Below are 20,730 nucleotides of genomic sequence, written 5' to 3' on the forward strand. Positions count from 1 at the left end.
TTAAAGGAGGGGGTCACGCCCCGGGAAGGGCGGAGGGGCATTTTGCTGCTACCCTCACCCCGGGGGGTGTCGACATCCCCCGCGACGCTGCGCTTCAGGGAGGCAGCAGCCAGGGCGGCTCCACCGCGGGGGCGGGGGGCGAGGGGCCGCTTCCCACCGCGGAAAGCCCCGCGGGGCGGGGCGGGGCGGGGCGGGGGGGCAGGGCCGCCAGGGGGCGCCTTTTGCGCGGCTTTAAAAAGCTGCGCGGGGCGGCGCGCGGGCGGCAGTGCGGTGCGCGGAGCCGGGCGCAGTCTCTCGTTTTTCCTCGCAGCGACTCTCCGCCGGCGCGGAGCAGCCGCTTCCCTGCGCTCCCCCTGCCCCCCTCCCCGGCCCGGCTCCGCGCAGACATGGCCAGCGGGGGGCTGCAACTCTTGGGCTTCGTGCTGGCCTTCCTGGGCTGGATCGGCATCATCATCAGCACCGCCATGCCCCAGTGGAAGATGGCATCCTACGCGGGGGACAACATCGTCACGGCCCAAGCGCTCTACGAGGGGCTGTGGATGTCGTGCGCCATGCAGAGCACGGGGCAGATCCAGTGCAAGGTGTACGACTCGCTGCTCAAGTTGGAAAGTAAGTCGGGGCTGGGGGGTGCGTGTGTTGCGGTGCTCGTCTAATTGTGGCAGGGGGTGTCCGTCCCGGCGGGATCGTCCCCTCCGCCCCAGTGCCTCTGATCGGAGCTGAGGGTACCGGTCCCGTAGGGTCATTACCCCCGTGTCGGGGGTCGGGCTGAAGTGCTGGGGCTAGGGGTGCCAGTCCTGTTCCCCCCGCAGTGCCTGTCCCGCTGGGGTTGCCGGTGCCGTCGGATCTCAAGGTCTCTGTCCCGTTAGAGTTAAGCCGCCCGTCCGTTGGGATTGAAGGTGCAGGGCTCGGGGACCGATCGTCCCGTCGGGGCTCAGATGGGTGTCTGTTGGGGTTCTCCCGGCGGCGCTCCCCACCGGGGCTGAGGGTGACTCTCCCCCCTTCGGGGCGGACGGGGGTCTGCGGCGCCCGCTGCAGCGCATCCCGCAGCGGTACGGCCTCCCCGGGCGGGGGGCACTCTGCCAGGTCCCCCTAAAAAACTGTCCCGGGAGGGGAAGGGTCAGATCCTCCACGTGTGTTCGGGAAAGCGGCGCGATTGCGAACAAGAACTTTTGGCTGTAGAAGTTGAGACAGGGACCGCCTTCGTTTGGGCACGGCTCAGCAGGAGCCCAGTTCATCGGCGGTGCTGGAGCGGTCTTTTCCAGCACGGAGCCTTTTCTTTCTGCGTTTGACTGTTTTGGTCTTTTGTTCTCTGGGAAAGTCGCTGCTACACCCTTGGGGCCTTTTAGGCAAAGGGATGGCAGGTGAGCTGGACTCTAGCCCAGGTAGCGCTGCCTGTAGTTTTTTAGGCAGACCAGTATCTCAAGGTAATGTCTAGGTCTCTTATCTTGTCCTGGGACGGCGAAGCCATCTCATGCATGCAGGCACTGCAGCCTGGCTTGCTGGGGTGTCACTCGGGATGGTCACACCGAGCTGGAGGAGCGCTGGTTCTACAGCGCTGGAGCGTGTAACTTTTGCTGACACCGAAAGGGGTTAAAATCATCCTTTCTCAATATCCCTCCCCTCATCCCGAGTCCAGTAGTGTCCTGCAACACCTTCATTCCTTTCCCTCCCTAATTAATAAAATAATAATTACCGTCTTGGTCACCTTCTCTTTCCCAAAGGAACGGGCTGGCAGTTTCACGTAAACCAGGGACCATGGGGAGTATCCCCAAGTTAGCTTGCCACCAACCCCTTCCTGTGTGTCACCTAGTGAAGCCGGACACCCCGGGCCCCACCTTCATTGCTAGCCCACATCAATCACTCCCTTGCCCCGAACACCCCTGGGTCCTGCAGCTGGCAGAGGTGCAAATTACTCCCTTCAGGAGTGCGGTGCACCCACTTAGCACTAAGAGGGTGCAGGGCTGTAGGTAATCAGGGCTGGGCTGAGCACACAGTCCGGGGTGGTTTGTGTAGTAATTATGTATTAAGCTCAGCTTCAAGCCTCTTATCTCGCACTGGGGGTGGGGGGCGAAGATGCCAGCAGGGCTGAGGAATCTCCAGCCACCCCCTGGATGAGTTGCGAAAGGTAAACTTGCCTCGGGGGCTGTGTGGCTGCAGCCCATTGTGCTGTAAATGAGACCTGCCTGCAGAATCAAGATGCGGAGCCTTGGCTTGAACAGACTCCTAAAAACCTGCCCGAGGACCTCCAGACCTGCCCCATTCATGGCTGAGAGCTGAAAACCAGCTTCTCCCCTCACCTTTGTCCTGCAAACAATAAGGGCTTTTCTCTTCCAGGGCTACGGGGGAGGGAGGTGTGAGGTGCCAGGGACCGGGCTGAGCCTTCTGTCCTCTTACAGAGCCCCTGGCCCTGCAGGGCACGCTTGCCTGAAAATTCCTAGGAAGCCCAAGAAATATGGAAATCGCGGGGGATGTTTTCCTCACTGGGAAAGTCAATGAGAGCTGGCTAAAGGACTCCTTATTCTTTTGTACTCTGGCTTGCTTAGGTTGTGCCCTCCCGGCCTGAATGCAGATCATGCTTGGGGACATACACCTTATCTGCTGTTTTCCCCGCCTGGTCTCCCTTCAAAGCCTTAAAGCCACATAGGCTTGGGCCGATTTGGGTGGAGGTGTGAAAAACACCCATTTACACCCAATTCAACAGCCACACCCTGGGACAGGTGCAGCTGCGCAGTAAGGAGCTCCCTGACTGCATTCATTTATGGCATGGTGAAGGTGGTAGAGCTATGCGGGCAGAGAAACTTCTCCTGCCTGGCCATGTTTTCCTGCCAGAGCGTCACATGCCCCGAATGCTGTGAGCCACATGTCAGAGCCTCATGCACTGATGGGAGAGGCTCAGATCTGTAATTACTTTGTTCCCATAGAAAGGACTGAGCCTCCTTGCACCTACAGTAATCCGTGGCTGTGGGAATGCTGGAACGCTTTGCCAGCAAGCTTGTATCTGGTAGCTCTTGCCGTTCCCCTAGATGTGTCAGTGTTTGGCTGCTTGGACTGATGTTGCGTGTCAGGGACGGGGTTGGCACAAGTTGATAAGCACCGTTGGCCAACTGAGGGGCCTTCAGCTTCCCGTGTGGCCACACTGCTGGAGTGTACCCATGCTGGCACTTCTCCCGCAGCTGCGTTCAGCTGAGGGCTTATGTCAGTGCTCCTATTCAGGCAATAAAAGGCTGCGTTTTGCTGGCTTACGTGAAAAGCAGTGCGTGGACACATGCAGACATAGAGGCAACAAAAGCCACCCTTGCAACAAGGCTTTGTTGCACAGCCTCAGCATTGTTCTTGTAGCACTCCAGCATCGTCCATGGAGCTTAGCTGAGCTTTGTGCTCCTCCGGGGTCTCAGGGGGATGGTCTCAGACAGGTGGGAGAAGGGCTTCTGGTACCTGTCTCTGGAAGCCTTCCGATCCATCTAACTGCGCTCTCCTGCTCAGAGCAGGGGTTGTTCTAGGTCCTGTCTAGGCTGTTTTAGCTGAAGATACTCATCGCCCTGTTTGGTTTTGCTGGAAGAGATTCTGTGCTTGAGACAAGCTGAGACTCATCTAGCACTTCATCACCAAACCTAGTACATCCTCAATGAGCCTTTGTGCCCTAGCCCAGAAAATAAACAAGGGTTTGGATGCCCTCTGGGTCAAACAGCATCACTGAAATGTGAAATCTTCCCTCCTACATCTTTACTACCCTGGCTGAGCCTGTTCCAGGAGCTGGGGAAGGGGATGGGTGGGGGGAAGGAAGGGTTCATGCTCAGGTTACTGCTGCTCTGTCCTGATGGTAGGGGAGTTGGGAGGGTGGCCCAGGGAGGGACAAAGCTATAGCACGAGGTACAAATGTGTCCAAATAGGTCTGGAGTAAGCAGGTAGAACCTGCTGGTATCTGTGCTTTCATGTGGGTTAAGGGTTAATTTGCTCCCGTGTTTCTCAATCCCTGTTCCTTCCTCATGAAAAATCATGATCGAGTGATAAAACAGTCTCACTTGTGCATTGCTTTGAGAAGGTAGAGGGTTACTTGGAATGCCACCGAGGCTGTTCCTGTGCGGTGCTGTGTTGTGTGTCTGCAAGAGGGGATGGGAGTCTGTTGCAATCACCTGGCTTTATTGCTCTACAAGCAGCTTCTAAGCAGCTTTAGTAGCTAGCGTTACTATGTGTTACTAAATCTCTTGGTGAGAAAATTTCCAGGCTTTGTGGGAAAACAGGCTGCCCAGGTCTCCTCTGACCAGGAACCTGGAACTGGTGGTACTGCGTGTTGCCTGTCTCACCGGCAAGCTTTCCCTGTTGAGTGACTGACTGCGGGAGGGCATTGAACCTTATTTACTTTGGGGTAGGCAGAGTACAAGGCCACTGTCACCTACTAAACTTGCCTCTTTTGCACTGGACATGCAGTGAAGACTTCCCAGCCTCCCCATTTTGGCCTCAGACCCTGTCTGAGTCTACGTGCTGCCCAGACTCCTCTGTGCAGTCTTCTAGACTTGTGGGGAGGTGCTTTGAAGGCTCTGTGCAGTCTTCTAGACTTGTGGGGAGGTGCTTTGAAGGCTCTGTGCAGTCTTCTAGACTTGTGGGGAGGTGCTTTGAAGGCTCTGTGCAGTCTTCTAGACTTGTGGGGAGGTGCTTTGAAGGCTCTGTGCAGTCTTCTAGACTTGTGGGGAGGAGTCCAGACTGGAATATCTGATGGTGGTGGGCGTGTGGGGTCTTTGGAGGGGCTGGTAAGGGGTCTGAATGCCTCCAAGCCATTAGCAGGCTTTTGTCTCCAGCCAGAGAGACTGCAAAGTGGGAGAGGTGTTTGCTGGCTACCTCTGAAGCTGCTAGTGCTTGCTCAGATCTTCATTCCCTTGCCTGCTGCACAAAAGTAACTTTCACATGCTGTCAGGGCAGAACAGCAGGATCTCAGGTTCTGCTCCTTCAAGGCGATTCAGCTTTCACGAAACCCCAGTGTGAAGGCTTTGAGAGCTGCTGATTTTTCTTGAAGGGGGACGGTGTAACATGTTTCCTACACTACAGGGGTGCTTATAACTCCTGGGGAACTTCCCTTGCAGAGATTAGAGGGAGCTGCGCAGCATCTGTTTCACCTGTATTCTGTCATCACTTGGTTGCATGGAGGCCCATGGGAAGGAAGGAACAAGTCCGCAGTTTAAATACAAACAAGGCAGTCAATGAGCATCCCTATCAGAAAAAAATCTGCACACAGAGCCATTACAGCAATTTTGCATTACAAACAGGCATTACAAAAATCCCATGGCACTTTCCCAACAGCTTTTCTATAATGTAGATGATATAAACAGAATAAATAAGGAAAAGCGATGACAGAAAAATAACCTCAAACATATGCTGTCAAAGCCCTTTTTTTATAACTAAGCAGTTGCCAGCAATTACTTCTGTGTCAGGTAATGATAGTTGTGGAAAGGAAAGTCTTACATAGGCTTCAGATAAACTGCATTGTGTAGTTTGTGTCCAAACCCACTAACAATAAGTTAGAGCTGTTTGTTGGTGTGTTTTAAGAAAAAGTCGGTTTCGTGATGTGAAGCAGGTGTGAGCTGCTAAGTAAGTTTTGCGGAATTAACACAGTATTTCATGGCTTGCAGATTCGCATTCGTTATTAACCATTCTCGGTAGCTTTAAGGCTCTGTTCTTCAGTACTTGCTGCTCTCTTGGTATAGGCTATTCAGACAAGGTCTCTTGTTGCTAACCAGCAATAAAAAGGTTTGGCTTCCGAGTCAATAGTGGTTTATATTGACAAAATACTGTTGACACCTGACAGCTGTTTTTGGGTGCCAGGCCAGTTTGTCTTGCCTTGTACAGGACTGTTTGTTTGGGGTTTTTTTCTCCCCAAGGGCTCCTGAGACTGCCTGGGCTTCCCAGCAGCTGTGGTGTATTCCCATGAGAGGCTACGAGCCCTGTTCCTGTTGGGGAGACAGTTGCAGTGGCAAGGAGTGTGGGGGAAGTCCTGTTTCTCTCTAATACGATAAAAGCTGTAAAGTTAAATTGCTGTAGAGTACTTCTGCTTGTCAGTAGCCAGTCCTGTTTAGCAGGTTAAGGCAATGTTGTACTTGTATCACTTGGGATTTTTTTTTTAAAGCACCTGGAAAGGCCCATGTGAACAACAGAACCAATATTAAACTAGCTTTCTCAGCCTCTGGATGTGTGTCTTCCATTGACAATGTGGTTGTTAATGTGTACATAATAATTCATAGCTTGTATGATGATTAACTGCAGTCAATGCACTGCACACATTGCAAAAGTGGTAGGAAGACAAAAGCCCTGTCTCCCAGCGTGTGCTATGAGCCCAGAGCGGCCAGGCTGGGCGGAGGGGAGCATGGTTGGCCAATACACTCATGTCACATTAAAACTTCTTGGTATGAAGGGACAGTCTGTTCTGCAAATGCTCCAACCTGTTTTTCTGTCCTACTGCAAGTTTCTGAAATGCCTCTGTCCTCTTATGCCATGGAACCATGGATAAAGGAGGGGTGAGGACATTGGGAGTTGTCCCTCCAGTGTCTGCTGCTGAAAACGTGTGGCCCTGGGAGATGCTCACAATGATGCTTTTTGTTTGGCTGCTTCTGCAAAGCTGTTGTGGTGTGCATCCACTTAATACTTGTACATCTTGAGACTTTAGCAGGTTTCATAGCTAGATCTTCTGAGTTCATACAAACTTTTTCAAGCATCTCCCTGTGTTTGTCCCTTAGTACTTACTGTGTTTGAAGGTGAGAGGTCTCTTCCCACCCTTACATAACTAGTTTTCTAGTTGTTTGAGCTATAACGCTCCCTATTTTCAGCTTCATGGAAGAACTCTTTCAAAACCCTCTCCTATAGAGTGCTCCTGTAAAGTGCTGCTTCTGTAGCAAGACTAAGCCCAACTTACTGTAGAGTTGATGAAATGGATTTGGTACCTCTGCAGAAAATTTTCCTTTCCCAGGCCAAGTATGAACTGGTGTGTTCAGCCATTGAACACATGGCCAGAGCTGCTGCCTGGAGTTCAGCTTTAAATGCGCAGCAGCTGAATTGGTTGTCTGGGTGGTAACCTGTCAGCTGAAGTCTTTCTGAATATTGGCATCACTCCTGTAAGCTAGAAAATATGTTTGGTGTAATCTCTGACACTGGAGATAAATATATTAAAGGTGCTTGGATACTGCTGTTGTGATTATCTTAAAGTGATAAATGATTTTGTAAGTGGGTTTCTGCATTCAATGCAACAGATGGGTTTTGATTAACACCTGGGCGCTGTGGAGCTGTCACCCTTCCCCTTTAAAGGAAGAGAGACATGACATTTAGCCAAGCTGACTGTGGGATTTTTCCCAAGAAAGCCAAGCCTCCTCTTACAAAAGTGTGTCACTTCCTATTGCTCTGAATATTACGGTTTCTACTGTATTGCTTTTAACTGGTTTCATAATCTATTTATAGAACAATAAGGCTGTGTGTGTGGAGGCAGTTCCAGATCTGTTCTAAAGCAGAACTGGAGCCCCATAGCCCGCTGCTGGTGTAGGTCACGAGAACTTCCTGCAGGAGCAGTGCGGTGGGGGAAAGTGTAGTAAAGAAGCTGCAGAGGACAGGTGTGTGGCCCTGCGACCTCCGGGCCAGTGTCCCATTTCAACTCCTGTCTGTCTCTCCATCCAGCCAAAGAGCCCGTTGCTGAGGCAGAGGCTCCGATGGGTTCACCATACCAGTGCCGAGTGCTGACTGATGAGTTTGCAGGTGCTTGGCTGTAGGTTTCAGTCTTGTAGTTGTCCAAGCTTGAAGTGCTTTGCAGAGCTCTAGCAGAATTCAGTCAGTGTGCTTTCTGAGGGGTGAGCTCCAGACTTGGGAACAGATTCTGGTGATACTTTTTGCTAAAACCGTACGTGTGTGGCTGCTAGATAACCTGTGTGTCAGGGGATGCTTTTGCCTTGGTTACAGCATGCTCCTGGGAGCTTGTTCCTGTGATTAACCAGCCCCATTTGTTCCCACATCTTAACAGGACTGTATATTAAAATCCATGCTGTTCAAACAAACCTGATTTGCCAGGCAATAAAATAAAGCTCAGGCTCTTATTTCACTGCTCTTCAGGTGTTTTGTCACCTGAGGTTTTTTTCAGTAATGACTTAATTTTCAGTAATGATGTTGCTTTTCTCCTTTGGTATCAAGAAAATCTGAATTCAGTAGCTCGTGTGTCTATGCCTTCAGATGTGCCAATATAAAACCAAATCTTGGATAATATACATTGAGCCTGTCTGCTAAGAACTCAGGCGGATGCAACCCTTGCCTATGGGAGGCATCACCCTGTGCTCCAATTCTTCAAAAGCACAAGAGGCTCTTAAAATATTAAAATATTTGAATATCTTTGAGTCCAATAAGCTAAATATTTAAGGTAGAAAAAACAACCTATTTTTCCCTTGGCTGGGAAAATCCTGTTTCTGTTGTAATTGTTCTTTTTGTACCCTCTGGGAGCCAAAATGAGGATTTAGCACAAAAATTATCTAAATCGCCACTGATGTATTCATGTAAAAAACAGGTTTTGGAGGTGTTGAGCAACAAAGGGGCCGTGCTCTCTGCTGTGGGACTATTCATATGTATGTCACTATTCATATGAAAACATGTGCCTAAATGCTTTGTCAAGGTAGAGCCTAAATCTGAATACTTCTTTTGATAAACAGATATGCCCTTCCAATTGGCATTCAAACGATCAGGGAACAAAAGATGTCTGAGGGCAATTCCCAGGTCATTTCCTGCAAAAAGCTGCATGCCCTTGTTTGCCATGCATTTAGGCTGAGTGTCCTCTGATCCTGATTCATGGCAGTCTCTGGGAGCTTAAAGCCAAAAAGGAATGTCTGCTTGTTTGTATCCCGTGTAAGAGTATTTTGAAATGTAATTACTGAGCCCAGTAATTTGAATTTCTATTTGTATCTTGAGTTTTCTTTGTGGTAACTCAAATCCTAATGTCTTGTAGGCAGTCTGCAGGCCACTCGGGCTTTGATGGTGGCTGCCATACTCCTGGGCCTTGTTGCTGTGTTTGTTGCTGTGACCGGCATGAAATGCATGAAGTGCATGGAAGATGACCAGGTGAAGAAGATGCGGATGGCTGTCTTTGGTGGGGTGATCTTCATCATTGCAGGTTGGTAACATACAGATGGGCTTAATGCTAACTGTGCCGTTTCCTAAATGGGATTTATCCTGCATAGGATGTGAGAGGATGGGGAGGGTTTGCTGTCATTGCTCCAAGAGCATTTTGGGCTAGGAATTCCTTAGTGGACTTTGGCACAGTAGCTGCTAGCTATCAGAGGCATACAATAGGTCTCTTGGCACTAGCATTATGCTTTCTATATGGACTGCGTGCCTTCAGTCTCTTGGCAGAGCTGAGTTTGATCCATGAAAGTCTGTCAGCAGTTCTGCCTTTCATAGAATCACAGAATGTTTTGGATTGGAAGGGACCTTGAAGATCATCTAGTTCCACCCCTCTTGCCATGGGCAGGGACACCTACTAGACCAGGCTGCTTAAAGCCTCATCCAGCCTGGCCTTGAACACTTCCAGGGATGGGGCATTGACATGTTCCCTGGGCAACATGCTCCAGTGCCTCAGTACCCTTACAGTAAAGAATTTTTTCCTGATATCAAATCTACCCTCAAGAGGGTAGATTTAGATTGGATAGACTTGAGGCCATTACCCCGTGTCCTATCATAACACTCCCTGATCAAGAGTCCCTCCCCATCCTTCCTGTAGGCCCCCTCTAGGCACTGGAAGGGGCTCTAAGGTCTCCCCAAAGCCTTCTCTTCTCCAGGCTGAACAACCCCAACTCTCTCAGCCTGTCCTCATAGCAGAGGTGCTCCAGCCCTCTGATCATCATTTCTTAATTCTCTCCCGACCAGCACTAAGTAACTGCTCAGAAGTTCCCAGGGTAGCAGCAGCTCAGCATCACTCCAGATGCTGGTTCTGCTACACACTTATTTTTGCAGTGATTTTGTTAATTGTTTTTTCTTAAGTCATGACACTGTTCCCTTCATATGCAGGTTTGGCAGCACTGGTGGCCACGTCGTGGTACGGCAACAGAGTGGCTCGGGCCTTTTATGATCCTTTCACCCCAGTCAACACCAGGTACTGACCCATTTGGTATAATGCTATAGTATAGCATGACAGTTGCTCACAGGGCTTAGCTTTGAGTAGCAGTGGCTCAAAACAAAGAAGGGAATTTCCTGAGCTAGTTGGGTTGGCTCCAAGCTGCAGGAAGAGCATTAGGACCAGATCTCATCATCTATGTGGCTCGTAAGTCTTGGCTTTGTTTTAAGGCATCATCACTGCCAGAGACCTAAATGATGTGAATTCTCAGACTTTCCGCCACTAAATGCTTGTGGCCTGGTTTGCAGAGAGCTCGGCCCTGCTGCAGTGAGCTGAAAGGTTGGACTAACCCAGTGTACAAAGCTCTGGGCTTTGAGGGTCATCTGTAGTGTTCATTTTCTTTCTTCTTTCTCTTGCAGATTTGAATTTGGGTCAGCTCTCTTCATAGGCTGGGCGGCTGCTTCTCTGGCCATTCTGGGGGGGGCCTTCCTCTGCTGCTCCTGTCCACGGAGAGAAACTTCCTATCCACCCACCCGAGGCTATCCCAAAAATGCCCCCTCCACAGGGAAGGATTATGTATAATGAACCAAAGAAGAGGAGCCACCAGCACTGGTAGTGGAAGCATTTTGGAGAGGACACTACAATGCCACTGTCCTGAGCAGAGTTCAGACTCTAGGTTCTGCCTTCCTCTTCTCCCAAAAATGTGTATATTTTTATAATCCTCTTTGCTACTGGACGTAACTTCTCCTTTCTCTCCCAGCCCATGGAGGAAGGCTAGCCTAGGTTCATAGGTATTGCCACTGGAAAGATGAAACCTCCAAGCTTGGGTTAAGTTTAGTATTTGGGAGTAAAAGGGAAAAATGATACTGTTTTTTTTTTTTTTTTAGATGGATGTTGGTGCTTTTTAGTTGTTTTTTTTTTTTAAAAAAAAGATGGTAACAATTCAGTCCCATATCCCATTAAGTTAGAGCCCAGTGTGGTGTGTGTAGAAATTAAAGGAACATATATTATATATAAAGTGATGAAACCAATAGCTTAAGGGGAAACATAATTTTTAGGGAAAAGACTTTACATGTAGGAATGTTTTTGAAGAGATCTAAAATGCTCTTGTAATGTCTTCTTGGTGTCATCTTCAGCACCCTCCTTTCCGTGCAGGTTGGCATGGCAAAGGGTCAGACACAATTAAACTGCTGTGACTTAACAAACTGAAATCCATAACTGTCCATGCACATGCCGTTGGCCAACAGAAAATGCAGTGTAAGGTGGCTTGGCTTAACTGTCATCATTGTTTTGACAAGATCTTATAAGTTGATTGTGTCTGAGCAAAAGGCTGCATAAATCGTGACTGCAGAGGTCAAAAAGCAGCTGCGGGCTTCCCTGGTGCCAGGGGAGAGCTAAAGGAAAAACGATTGCCTTCTGTTTTCACTGGGTGTCTCTGGTGGGGCTGTTGCTGCTGTTCCGTAGACACCGAGTCGCTGCCAGTGATTGTTTCTCCATGTTTCCACTACAGTACCTAACTGAGCTTGACGCTTCATCCCCCTGCGTGTGTTACAGGCCACTTTTTAACAAACACTCTCCTCTTTCCTTGAGTCTTTCTCATGTGGGCTTAGTTACTGATCTCAGTTTGCCTTATGCAGCTAAATGTGTTAAACCAAACTGAATGCACTGCCGCTCCCTGATGTTTCCCCAAGGATACCTCACACGCTGCCATTTGATCCTGTCTTTTATTTCTTGTAAACACTTTCAGTGATTATATGAAGGCAAATTCCAAGGAAACTGATCCAAAGGTTGTGGCATTTTCTTTTAATCCAAGCTCACCAAAGAGGATGAAACTAGCATTTTAAAGATAAAGCCATTCTTGAATACTAAGTTGTATCTTAAAAAAAAAAAATAAAATAAATGCAGCTCATCAAATGTTCCCACCCCTTCCTCTGAAACACCCAGTCAGTCACTTGGTGTTTGACTAACACTGGCTGAGGCTGTCTGGAGTTAAGTCTCATAATTCCTAGAAGGATGATACCAGTTCTCCAAAGCTCCACCTGGCTCTTTCTGCAGAAGGAAACTGGTTGCTTCTGACCAGGCTTTATAATTGCGTATGTGTTCAGAGGCATCAGACTTCTTGATTTCCTTCTGTAGATAGGGAGAGCCTCTGGGGCTGAGCGATGTACAACCATGACCGTGGTGGTTTGTGTAAGCTGTGTACCTCTGTTTGACCTGACTCTGCAACATAATTCAAAGTTACTAAAAGAAACCAACCGGAGCATTTGCTTCAGGCTTGAGTTGATGTTGGCCTGTGCTTGGAGCTGGGTCACGTGGCTTCCACTTCTCCATGGGGAATGGCCTGTGCACAGCAGCTGCCTCATGAGACCTCGTCTTAGGAGGTGGAAGCTCAGGTCACATTAAAGAGCTGCTGAAGTCTGTGCTTTTGTATTTGCATTAATGCTGAGCCAGGGAGCAGATGCTTACATTGGGAACTTGTATAAAGTGTTTAAACAATTTCAATAAATGGACTTTTTTAAGGAAAACTCAGATTGCATTACTTCATTTCTTATTTTTGAGCAGAACTTGGATAGTGTGCATGGAAGGGAAGTGGGGGGGGAGGGCTTGGGCTTTTTTGGGAGCCTGCCTGCCAGCCAGTATGGAGCTTGTTTAGCTGTGTGTATCTACAGCAGACATAGGTGGGGACAGATCTTCTGCAATGAGTCAGGCAGTTGTGGCCTCTGGCAGAAACTCACCCAGTAATCTGCTACGATTGCAGCCCAGGAACCAGAAGGTCTGCTCCTCAGCAAGGCAGGCTGCGCCCTGGGTGGAGCAGGAAGGGGCAGGGGGAAGGCAGATGGCTCCCTTACAGGGGAGTGGGAGCTGCAGGAATGGGGAAGGGATGGGGTGTGGAGCCAAGGCCCTCCCAGGAGAGATGCTCCATGTTCCAGCAGTGCTTTGCTCTCTGTAGCTTTATCCGGGGTAGGGTACGTGCAGGCGGCGGCTATCTGCATGAGAAACTCTGCCTCCAGAGCAGGAAGAGACCTGCTGATCTATGTGTGTCTCTTAAACTCTTGTGTGCAATTCCTTGACACTTCTTGGTTAACAGGATCATGAAGAGAGGATCCATCTCCCTCTAAAGCCTCTTTGGGAGGGTATTGTACTTCTTCCCAGCTGTCACAATGAGGACAACCAGTCAGGTGTACACTTTTGCAGGCCAGGTAGAGAATGGTTCCAGCTAGGGATGGTCTCTTCTAGCCTGTGCTGATGCATCCCCAGGGTAGCAAGGCTCCATCCCCCTTGCTTCTGCCTGTCCTGGAAACCTTTTTCCATTCACCCAGAGCTCTTGTGTTCATCCCTTTCATATTTTCAAGTACATCTGATGAGAGGCAAACTTTATTTAAAACATTCTCTTAAGCTTAGTCAAGGAGCTGCCTCCTCTATTTCCCCCCCCCTCTCTCTCCAAGGGCTGTTTGCTTTTGTAATTACAAACAAAATGAATAGAGCTAATTAGGCCTTGTAAAGCTGGCAGAGCAAAACAGCCAGGCATGTGGCTGGCTGAGTGAGCTTGCAGTGCCTGGAGCAGACTGGTTGCCTGGCATAGTTTGGGGTCTATGGTCATTCTTACTCCAACCTGTCAATTAGTCAAGGATTTCCATTGAGATTAATTTTTTCCCATGTTTTCATGCTCGCTCCCTCTCCAAGGACTTTTTCAAGTTCTACTCTGAAGTTTCCTGGGCAGCAGTAAGGTCCTGGGCAGAAGAACAGGGAAGGAAAGCAATCCCACCTATAAAGTGGTCAGTGGGACTTCGTAGCTGCTGGCAAAAATAGACGACTGTGGGAGACACGGATCTGTGTGTGAGGCTGTGACAGAGGAAGCAGCCAGAGGCTAGCTTGTTTTGTTTGCTGTATTTTTAATTTGACAAAATTTACAGCTAAACTTTCATTTGGATAGGGCTTGTGGATTGCCAGCAGGCAGGCTGGAAAGCCAAGGGTGAAGTTTGAGTGTAAATACAATCTCATATGGCTTATGATCCTAACTCCAGTCCAGTGGTGACAGGGGGGCAGCTGCTCCTCTCGCTATCCAGGGATGGGGACAGGAACTTGGAGGGCTGAAGTCCCAAGAGATGACCCCTGGCCCAGTTAGGACATCTCTCCCTTCCTTCACCCTGCTCGGGAGGGAGCTTCCCAACCCTTTTCTCCTGCCTTTCATGCGCAATCATGCAATTCCTCTTGGATGTATTTTCTACAACCCTTTGGCCATCTCTGCTGTAGGTTTCATAGAAAAGGAGTAACGTGAAAGTTGGAGGAGAGTTTCCCGCTGGATTTCAATCCTTGCATGTGATTGACATTCCTGCTGCTAAAGCCATCTTGCAAAGGAATGATGGCATTGGTCTGTACAGACAATGGGAACTTTGACTGCTTCTTGGCATCTTCTTCCATACCATATTTATTATTCACATGGTGCCAGAGCTGTGTATACTGTGCAGGGAACTTCACTGTCAGCGGGAATTACATGCTCGTTTATATTGCTTACATATTTCAAAGAAGTAAGAGAGCTCAAGATGTTTTTGGAATAGCATCAGACTGTTGGATTTCTTGGCTTCTCCAACTCGATAGTTTTAAGAAACTGTGTGCTAATGCCTTTATCAGATTCAGCTTCTGATTTACACATGAGCTTATAATAAATCTGCCTTTGTTTTCTGTACTGCTCTGAGCACATATATATATAGTGTATTAAAGCACTGAGGACTCTCTGACAATGGAGATCCCAGAAATAACCCATAGAGCTGGTGACAGCTGGTGATAAGAAATGTTTGTGAAATATTCATACAAGCTCAGAATCCTTATAAGACAGAAGCAGAAATAATGGCATTATGGAGGGAAAGAAGTTAACATGGCACTTCCGCTTAAAAGCAAACCCCAGAAATGCCAGTAGCTGCCTGAAGATGCTCAAATCTAGCAGATTTACAAATTTAGATCAGTAACCAGGCTGAAAGAGCTCGAGCCTTTGTCCTGAGCATGGAGACATATGGAATAACTCCAGGGCAGCCAGTGAGCTGACAGTGATGTAAAATTGCCTCAGTGTTTTCACAAAGGACGTCTAAAAGATGCCGACAGTAGCAGCATCTTCTTCCAGGGTCTTATACCTGTGTCTGCCTGAAGAGGCATCCCGCAGAGTCAGCTCTTTGCACTGTGGCAGGGCTGCAGTCAAATCTTGCAATGTAAGACCTCTCACATGGCCAAACAGCCCTGCCAGTAAGTAGCACCCATGTGCACGTGTATGCCATCAGGATATCTCCCCCATGATGTTGTTTGCCCACCACTTTAGCACCCACCCCCTGGCAGTGGAGATGACTGGCGCCACAGAGCAGAGATGGGATTGCTCATCATAGACCTGGTCCAGGTGCACTCATTTTTCAGAGGGTGCCTCAGTTTACCCCACCAACCACAGACTCACAACAACCACATGTTTCAGCCAAGGTTCTGTATCCAACTAGACAACTGACCTGGACTTTCCAAACTGGCGCTTTGATTGCAACACAAACAGCATTGCAAGAATTTCCTCATCCCTATTTATTAGACTCTTCATTCCTCCAATCCCACTGGCTCCTTAATTTGCCTGGTTGCCATTTCCCTTCTTCTAGAAGCCCAGCTGTGACAAGGAGCTTGCACTTCTATAGCATGTTGCTTTTGATCCTGTCTGCAGTTCCCGCAGAAGTCCTGCACGCAATGGCATCTGCATCACTGAGCAGAAAGGGAAAAACACTCCTTTGTTGAGCCTCATGTGCTCAATTGGAAAACATCCCAACTCCTACAGCTTTTCCAGAAAAGCCCTGCCTGGATTCCTAGCATACTGCGCCAGGGACTTGGTGTTTCTAGGGTCTACATTTCCTACAGAGACCTGCTGGAGACACCAGGAGCCCCTGGCCATGGGAACCTGTGGGTGCTTCTGCTTTGTTGCCACAAGGTCCTGCAAGCAGCCACTGGGTGGTGGTTCCTGCCTGGGCTGGGGGGCAAGCATTGGGCAACCATCTGCCTCTGAGGCACATAAACCGCCCTCCACTCCTGTCTGGTTCATCAGCCAGGCCCAGGAGCAGGTTTTGTGTCAGAAACCTGAATTTTGACATTAAGTTTCCCATATTTAGGTATTTTTGTGGGTTTGGTTTTTGCCTTGCTCTGAAACCCAGCTCTGCTCCCTTTCTTTTGTACAGTTGTCCAGGTCCTCTTCCTTGAGGAAGGATTTTTCCAAAGTCCTTGCATCACCAGGTCCATCTGACCGTACCAGACTGTTCCTGACAGGCACAGCCGGGCTGGGTTAGGTGAGCTGGTGGCACATTCTGTCCAGGACATTGCACAAGTCCTGTTCTTACCATGATATTTTTGTACTTCACCTACCTCATCACGAAGTACCATACCTGCAAAAAGTACATCACTGACTCTAGTCTGGGAAGCTGAAGGATGTGGCTGACATGAGAAAAGAACTGCATTTTCACATCAGGGCTGAGAACAAACCATCTCATCAGAGTTAAGGGCCTCCATCTGCATTCCCACCAAGGATCCCCAGGACTGAGAGGTACAAAGACAGGCTTTGCCAATGACCTATAGTTTGCAGGTGGCTATTAATGAAAATGAAAAAAAAAACAAACCAGGTGAGAAGGACTCTATCCTGCAGAAGGCAGGGAGGGAAGAACAACGTGGACTATCTACTGCCGAGCTTCCCCGGATCCTTGGAAAGACCCAGCTATGTGAGAGCTGCTCAGTGCTAGTACTAGTGCTCTCTCCTGCCTCGGATTCTCCTCCTGCTGCAGGCAAGGGCTTTGATTTTTAATTTGGGAACCACACAGCAACATTCAGCAGGTGGGAGGGATGGGATGCTGGTACTCCCAGCCCGGCACTCCTGGCTGCCTTCAGAGCCAGCTCCCCCAGCAGGAGAGCAGCAGGGGAACCATGAAAACAAGCTCAGCCAAGGGAAAAAGAAAAAAAAAAAAAGGCAAGAAATAGCATTCTTATTACAAGGTAAACAGCATTAGCTCCGTCTTGGGGGAGTAGAAACACCACGGCGGTGATAGGCTTTTCTGCCCACAAGCTGTGGAAGGGCGGTGGAACGTGCTCCGCCCTCCCCTTGTGTAACGCTCCCCATGCAGCAGCTGTAAATAATCATTTACCTGTGCGCGCCTCTTTTGCTGCTTTTTTTAGGGCCTTTCTTCCTAAATGCAGCTCCTGGAGGGGTGGCTGCGCTGAGGTGTGCGTGGCACAGCCTTGGCCGGAGCTGGCAGAGCTCTGCCACACGCGACCCGAGCTGGAGCCGGTGGCCCTGGGTTACTCCTGCGAGCAAAGCTGCCAGCTGCAGTACGGGGGATGGGACAGCGTGGGCTGCATTTGTTGTTTTTCCAGCGAAAAGAGCTCAATGGTTCATTTTAATTATTGTTTTTCCCAGACCTGCACTAGCATTTCTCAACGCTTTGCAGCTCTCTAGAAAAGGTCTGGTAAAAAAAACACACCGGCCAAAACGCATCTGTCAGTGAGCCAGGTCTGCTTGTTTACCTGACTCCAGGATTTCAAAGCAAGTGCTCTGTGGAGTTTTTTCACAGAATCCCAGAATTGTAGGGGTTGGAAGGGACCTTTGGAGATCATCTAGTCCAACCCCCCTGCCAAAGCAGGTTCAGAACTTTCTTCACTGCAGGTGCTCAGAAACTGGGGACAGCAAGGGGAAGGCAGTCCTTTCCTATGTGCGTTTTTGTGCTTTGTTTTGTTGTTGTTTTTTTTTAAATCAGTGAAAATGCTCTACCACTGACCCAGACCTACGGGTTGTCTCTTTTATGGAGGCTTACTGGTCATTGTCTTGGTGTAACATGACAAAAGCGTCATTTGGGGAGTATGGGTGGGATGGATGCTCTAGGAGCAGAAATGCGCCCGTGCCCAAGCATACAGCCCTGTGCAAGGGGCAGAGGAGACCGAGGAGTAACGAAACCCTCTGCCGCTGCCTTGCCCAAGGGAGGGATGTGGCCTCGGCCCAGCAAGCAGAGCCTGCTCAAGAGGGAGTCTGATTTACAGTGCCCTGTAATTTGCTGATGCCGTAATATGTTTAGCTTGGGGAAAAGGCTCTGTTGATGTTAACGTGTTCGCTCACATTGGAGCTGCGGTATGTTCCGTCGACATGAAAAACAACACCGCGCTGGGCTGCGGCTGGACCGTCCTTCTGAAAATAACGGGGCAGCAGCTCGGCTGGGGCTGAACTGTGGGGGCTTCCATGAGGTGGGAGCGGCCTCCTGAACCCTCCAGAGCCAATTTGGATGTGCCAGCCCAGCATCTGCTGCAGTAATGCTGGCCCTTCATTAAGAGCTATAGGCCAGGTTTATTAGACTCAAAGAGTTAGCACTGGATCAAGCAGTATTTCCCTTAAAGCTTTGGAACTGGCCCCAAACCACTCATGACAGCGTCAAAAAACAAAGCTCCATCCCCCATCTACAACCTTTCCCTTAACTGCTGCTTTTGGAATCCAGAGAATAATAGTGAGGATATTGTTGTTAATACCAACGACGATAACAGAAATAACACGAATGATCTCAAGGCACAGGCTGGGGTGCCAGGGTGATATACCCTGCATGGACCCTGGACAGACTTGCACCAAGAGCAAATAATTACTGCTCTGTGATCTGGTCCTACTTTGGGATACAACATTGTGATGGCTCCAACACAGCTCCCCATTTGCCTAGCAGATTTGTCATTAATAATTACTTACACCTATGCAGCACTTGAGCTCATGGGACTGCTCCAGGCTGCCTGTTTTACGTTTCAGGGTAATTCTGCAGGACTAAGCCCTGCAGATAGAGAAAGTACTTGTCTGAAATTCAAGCCAACTCCGGAGTGGGTATTTATCTCCCCAGGACTTACATGGCTCTTTACAATTTTATCTGCACACCTAAAGCCTTCATCATCCCCAGAGCAGCTTGGTGGGTTAGGACAGCATGTTCGCGCCGCTTACAGATGGGCAGCAGGCAAACTATAGCCCTGAACCTTAAATCTCTGAAATCGAGGGAAGTGCCTACAGATCTATGAGGCTTTGAACTTGAGTCTCCTGTTGTCTGTGCTGGTGCTCTAACCTTCCTTCTCCTCCTCCGCAAATCCACCATGCGCTCAGGGAGGTCCATGTGTTGTGTGTTGGTTTGGGAATGACCAGCTGTGAGGAGTTATTTGGCTCTGGGTGCAGGCAGAGGATAAAGATGGACCGCTTTGTCCTGGAGCTGCCTTGGAACGGGGGAGGTATCCCTTGCTCCATCTTCACCAGCTGTGAGCTCTTGCCTCCTTCTTTTTGCCATCTCTGGAGCACACTGAGCAACTATTTCTCTGCCAGGTTTGTCACATGGGTGGTCAGACAAGCAGAAGGCAGGGAGCGGGGCTGAGACCCTTCAGCTCAGAGGCAGGGGAGAAAAGCGGAGCAGTGGGGTAGGACCAGGCTTTTGGCACTGGTGATCCCGGGGCATGGCAGGCCAGCAAAGCTCCCAGGCTTTCTGCAGAATTTCTCAGAAACTGGAACACAAAATAAGTAGGACTCTGTCTGGTGTTTTATCTGCAGAGAAATGACCAAGCTTTCCTTGCATGCATGAATTAGTCCTGACGCAGAGCAGCTCTTATCACCACAGGACCATGCTTTAATAGGAATTTCCTCACAATTTTTCCCCAGAACCAGGCTCAGGCCAGCTTTGAAAGGTGATGACATCATGACCAAAGTTAGGAGCAGATGAAAACTGCTCTTTTAGAATCGCGCTTTACACGAATGTTTTTCCAAAGAAGACAGATCAGGTGTTTCAGACTGAGTTAAAAACATTAAGTACAGCCATAGCAGTAGTTCCAAATGTGACAAGCCTTTTATAACTTGTTTGTTACCATAGATCACAATGTCAATATTGCAAAAGTGTAGTTTCTTTCCATCATAATCAAGTTGTCTAGCACTGAATAATGGACTAGTGGAGGCTGCCTCTTTTTATCTTGGCAGACACAGAGCTCAGCAGTGTGTGTCAACATTGAGGACACTTGAAGGATTGCATTGCTTTGTCTGCTTGGACCCAAAAACGCAAGGGGTTTGGAGGGGATTCGAGCTGATTCGTTAAGTACCCGCTCTAAGCCAGCTTACTCCCTCCTCATATTGGCAAACTTGCTTACCTCTGTCCTGGCTTTCAGAAGTTAGCCCTCCCTTTCCTCCTATTATTCACCTGGATAATGAAATCCCTGCTGTGTGAAAGGGGCGGTGATAGACTCTGCATGCGAACTGGCATCGGTCCGCTGCTAACCCCGATTCTTTCAGTATCATGTAAACGATACCGTTCCCCAGCCCCTCTGAGCAGCGGCCGCAGTTCAGCTGGGCCCGGTGCTGTGCAAACAGCTCAGAGCTTGAAAAAATAAATAATGTATTAAGGGTGGGACAGAACCAAATATATACACTTAAATCAACTTGCTCATGTGTGACTGAAGCTCAGTAATAGCTCTGGAGAAGCAGGCGGTATTGTGTTTAGAATCACAGCACCTGGGCTCCCCTTTGGGAAGCAACTTGGCCGTTCCTACTGATTTTAAAGAAGGGATAGCTATGGAAATCATAGGACAAATAAAGCACAGAGGGAACTGACCACAGTCCCATGTCTGCTTTTGGTCTGTTAAGCATTTCTTACAGAATAGCTGCAGGT

At 49.1% G+C, this 20,730-nt stretch overlaps 1 protein-coding gene across 1 annotated transcript; it reads left to right on the forward strand.

Annotated features, from left to right (window-relative positions):
- Positions 1-274: 274 nt before the first annotated feature.
- CLDN1 (claudin 1) lies at positions 275-10,984 on the forward strand. Its single transcript, XM_054207162.1, has 4 exons — positions 275-609; positions 8,963-9,127; positions 10,021-10,105; positions 10,486-10,984. The coding sequence occupies exons 1-4, from the start codon at positions 387-389 to the stop codon at positions 10,646-10,648; spliced, it is 636 nt and encodes a 211-aa protein (XP_054063137.1). The 5' UTR covers positions 275-386; the 3' UTR covers positions 10,649-10,984.
- Positions 10,985-20,730: the final 9,746 nt, after the last annotated feature.

The sequence above is a fragment of the Rissa tridactyla genome, chromosome 6 (assembly GCF_028500815.1).
Source record: "Rissa tridactyla isolate bRisTri1 chromosome 6, bRisTri1.patW.cur.20221130, whole genome shotgun sequence".
NCBI classification, from domain to species: Eukaryota; Metazoa; Chordata; class Aves; order Charadriiformes; family Laridae; genus Rissa; species Rissa tridactyla.

Excerpts from the sequence above, each read along its gene's own strand:
- CLDN1 (XM_054207162.1), top strand. The coding sequence starts at position 387 with ATGGCCAGCGGGGGGCTGCAACTCTTGGGCTTCGTGCTGGCCTTCCTG. Across the intron at positions 9,128-10,020 it reads GGTGATCTTCATCATTGCAG|GTTTGGCAGCACTGGTGGCC; the intron begins GTTGGTAACATA and ends CTTCATATGCAG. Across the intron at positions 10,106-10,485 it reads TTCACCCCAGTCAACACCAG|ATTTGAATTTGGGTCAGCTC; the intron begins GTACTGACCCAT and ends TTTCTCTTGCAG.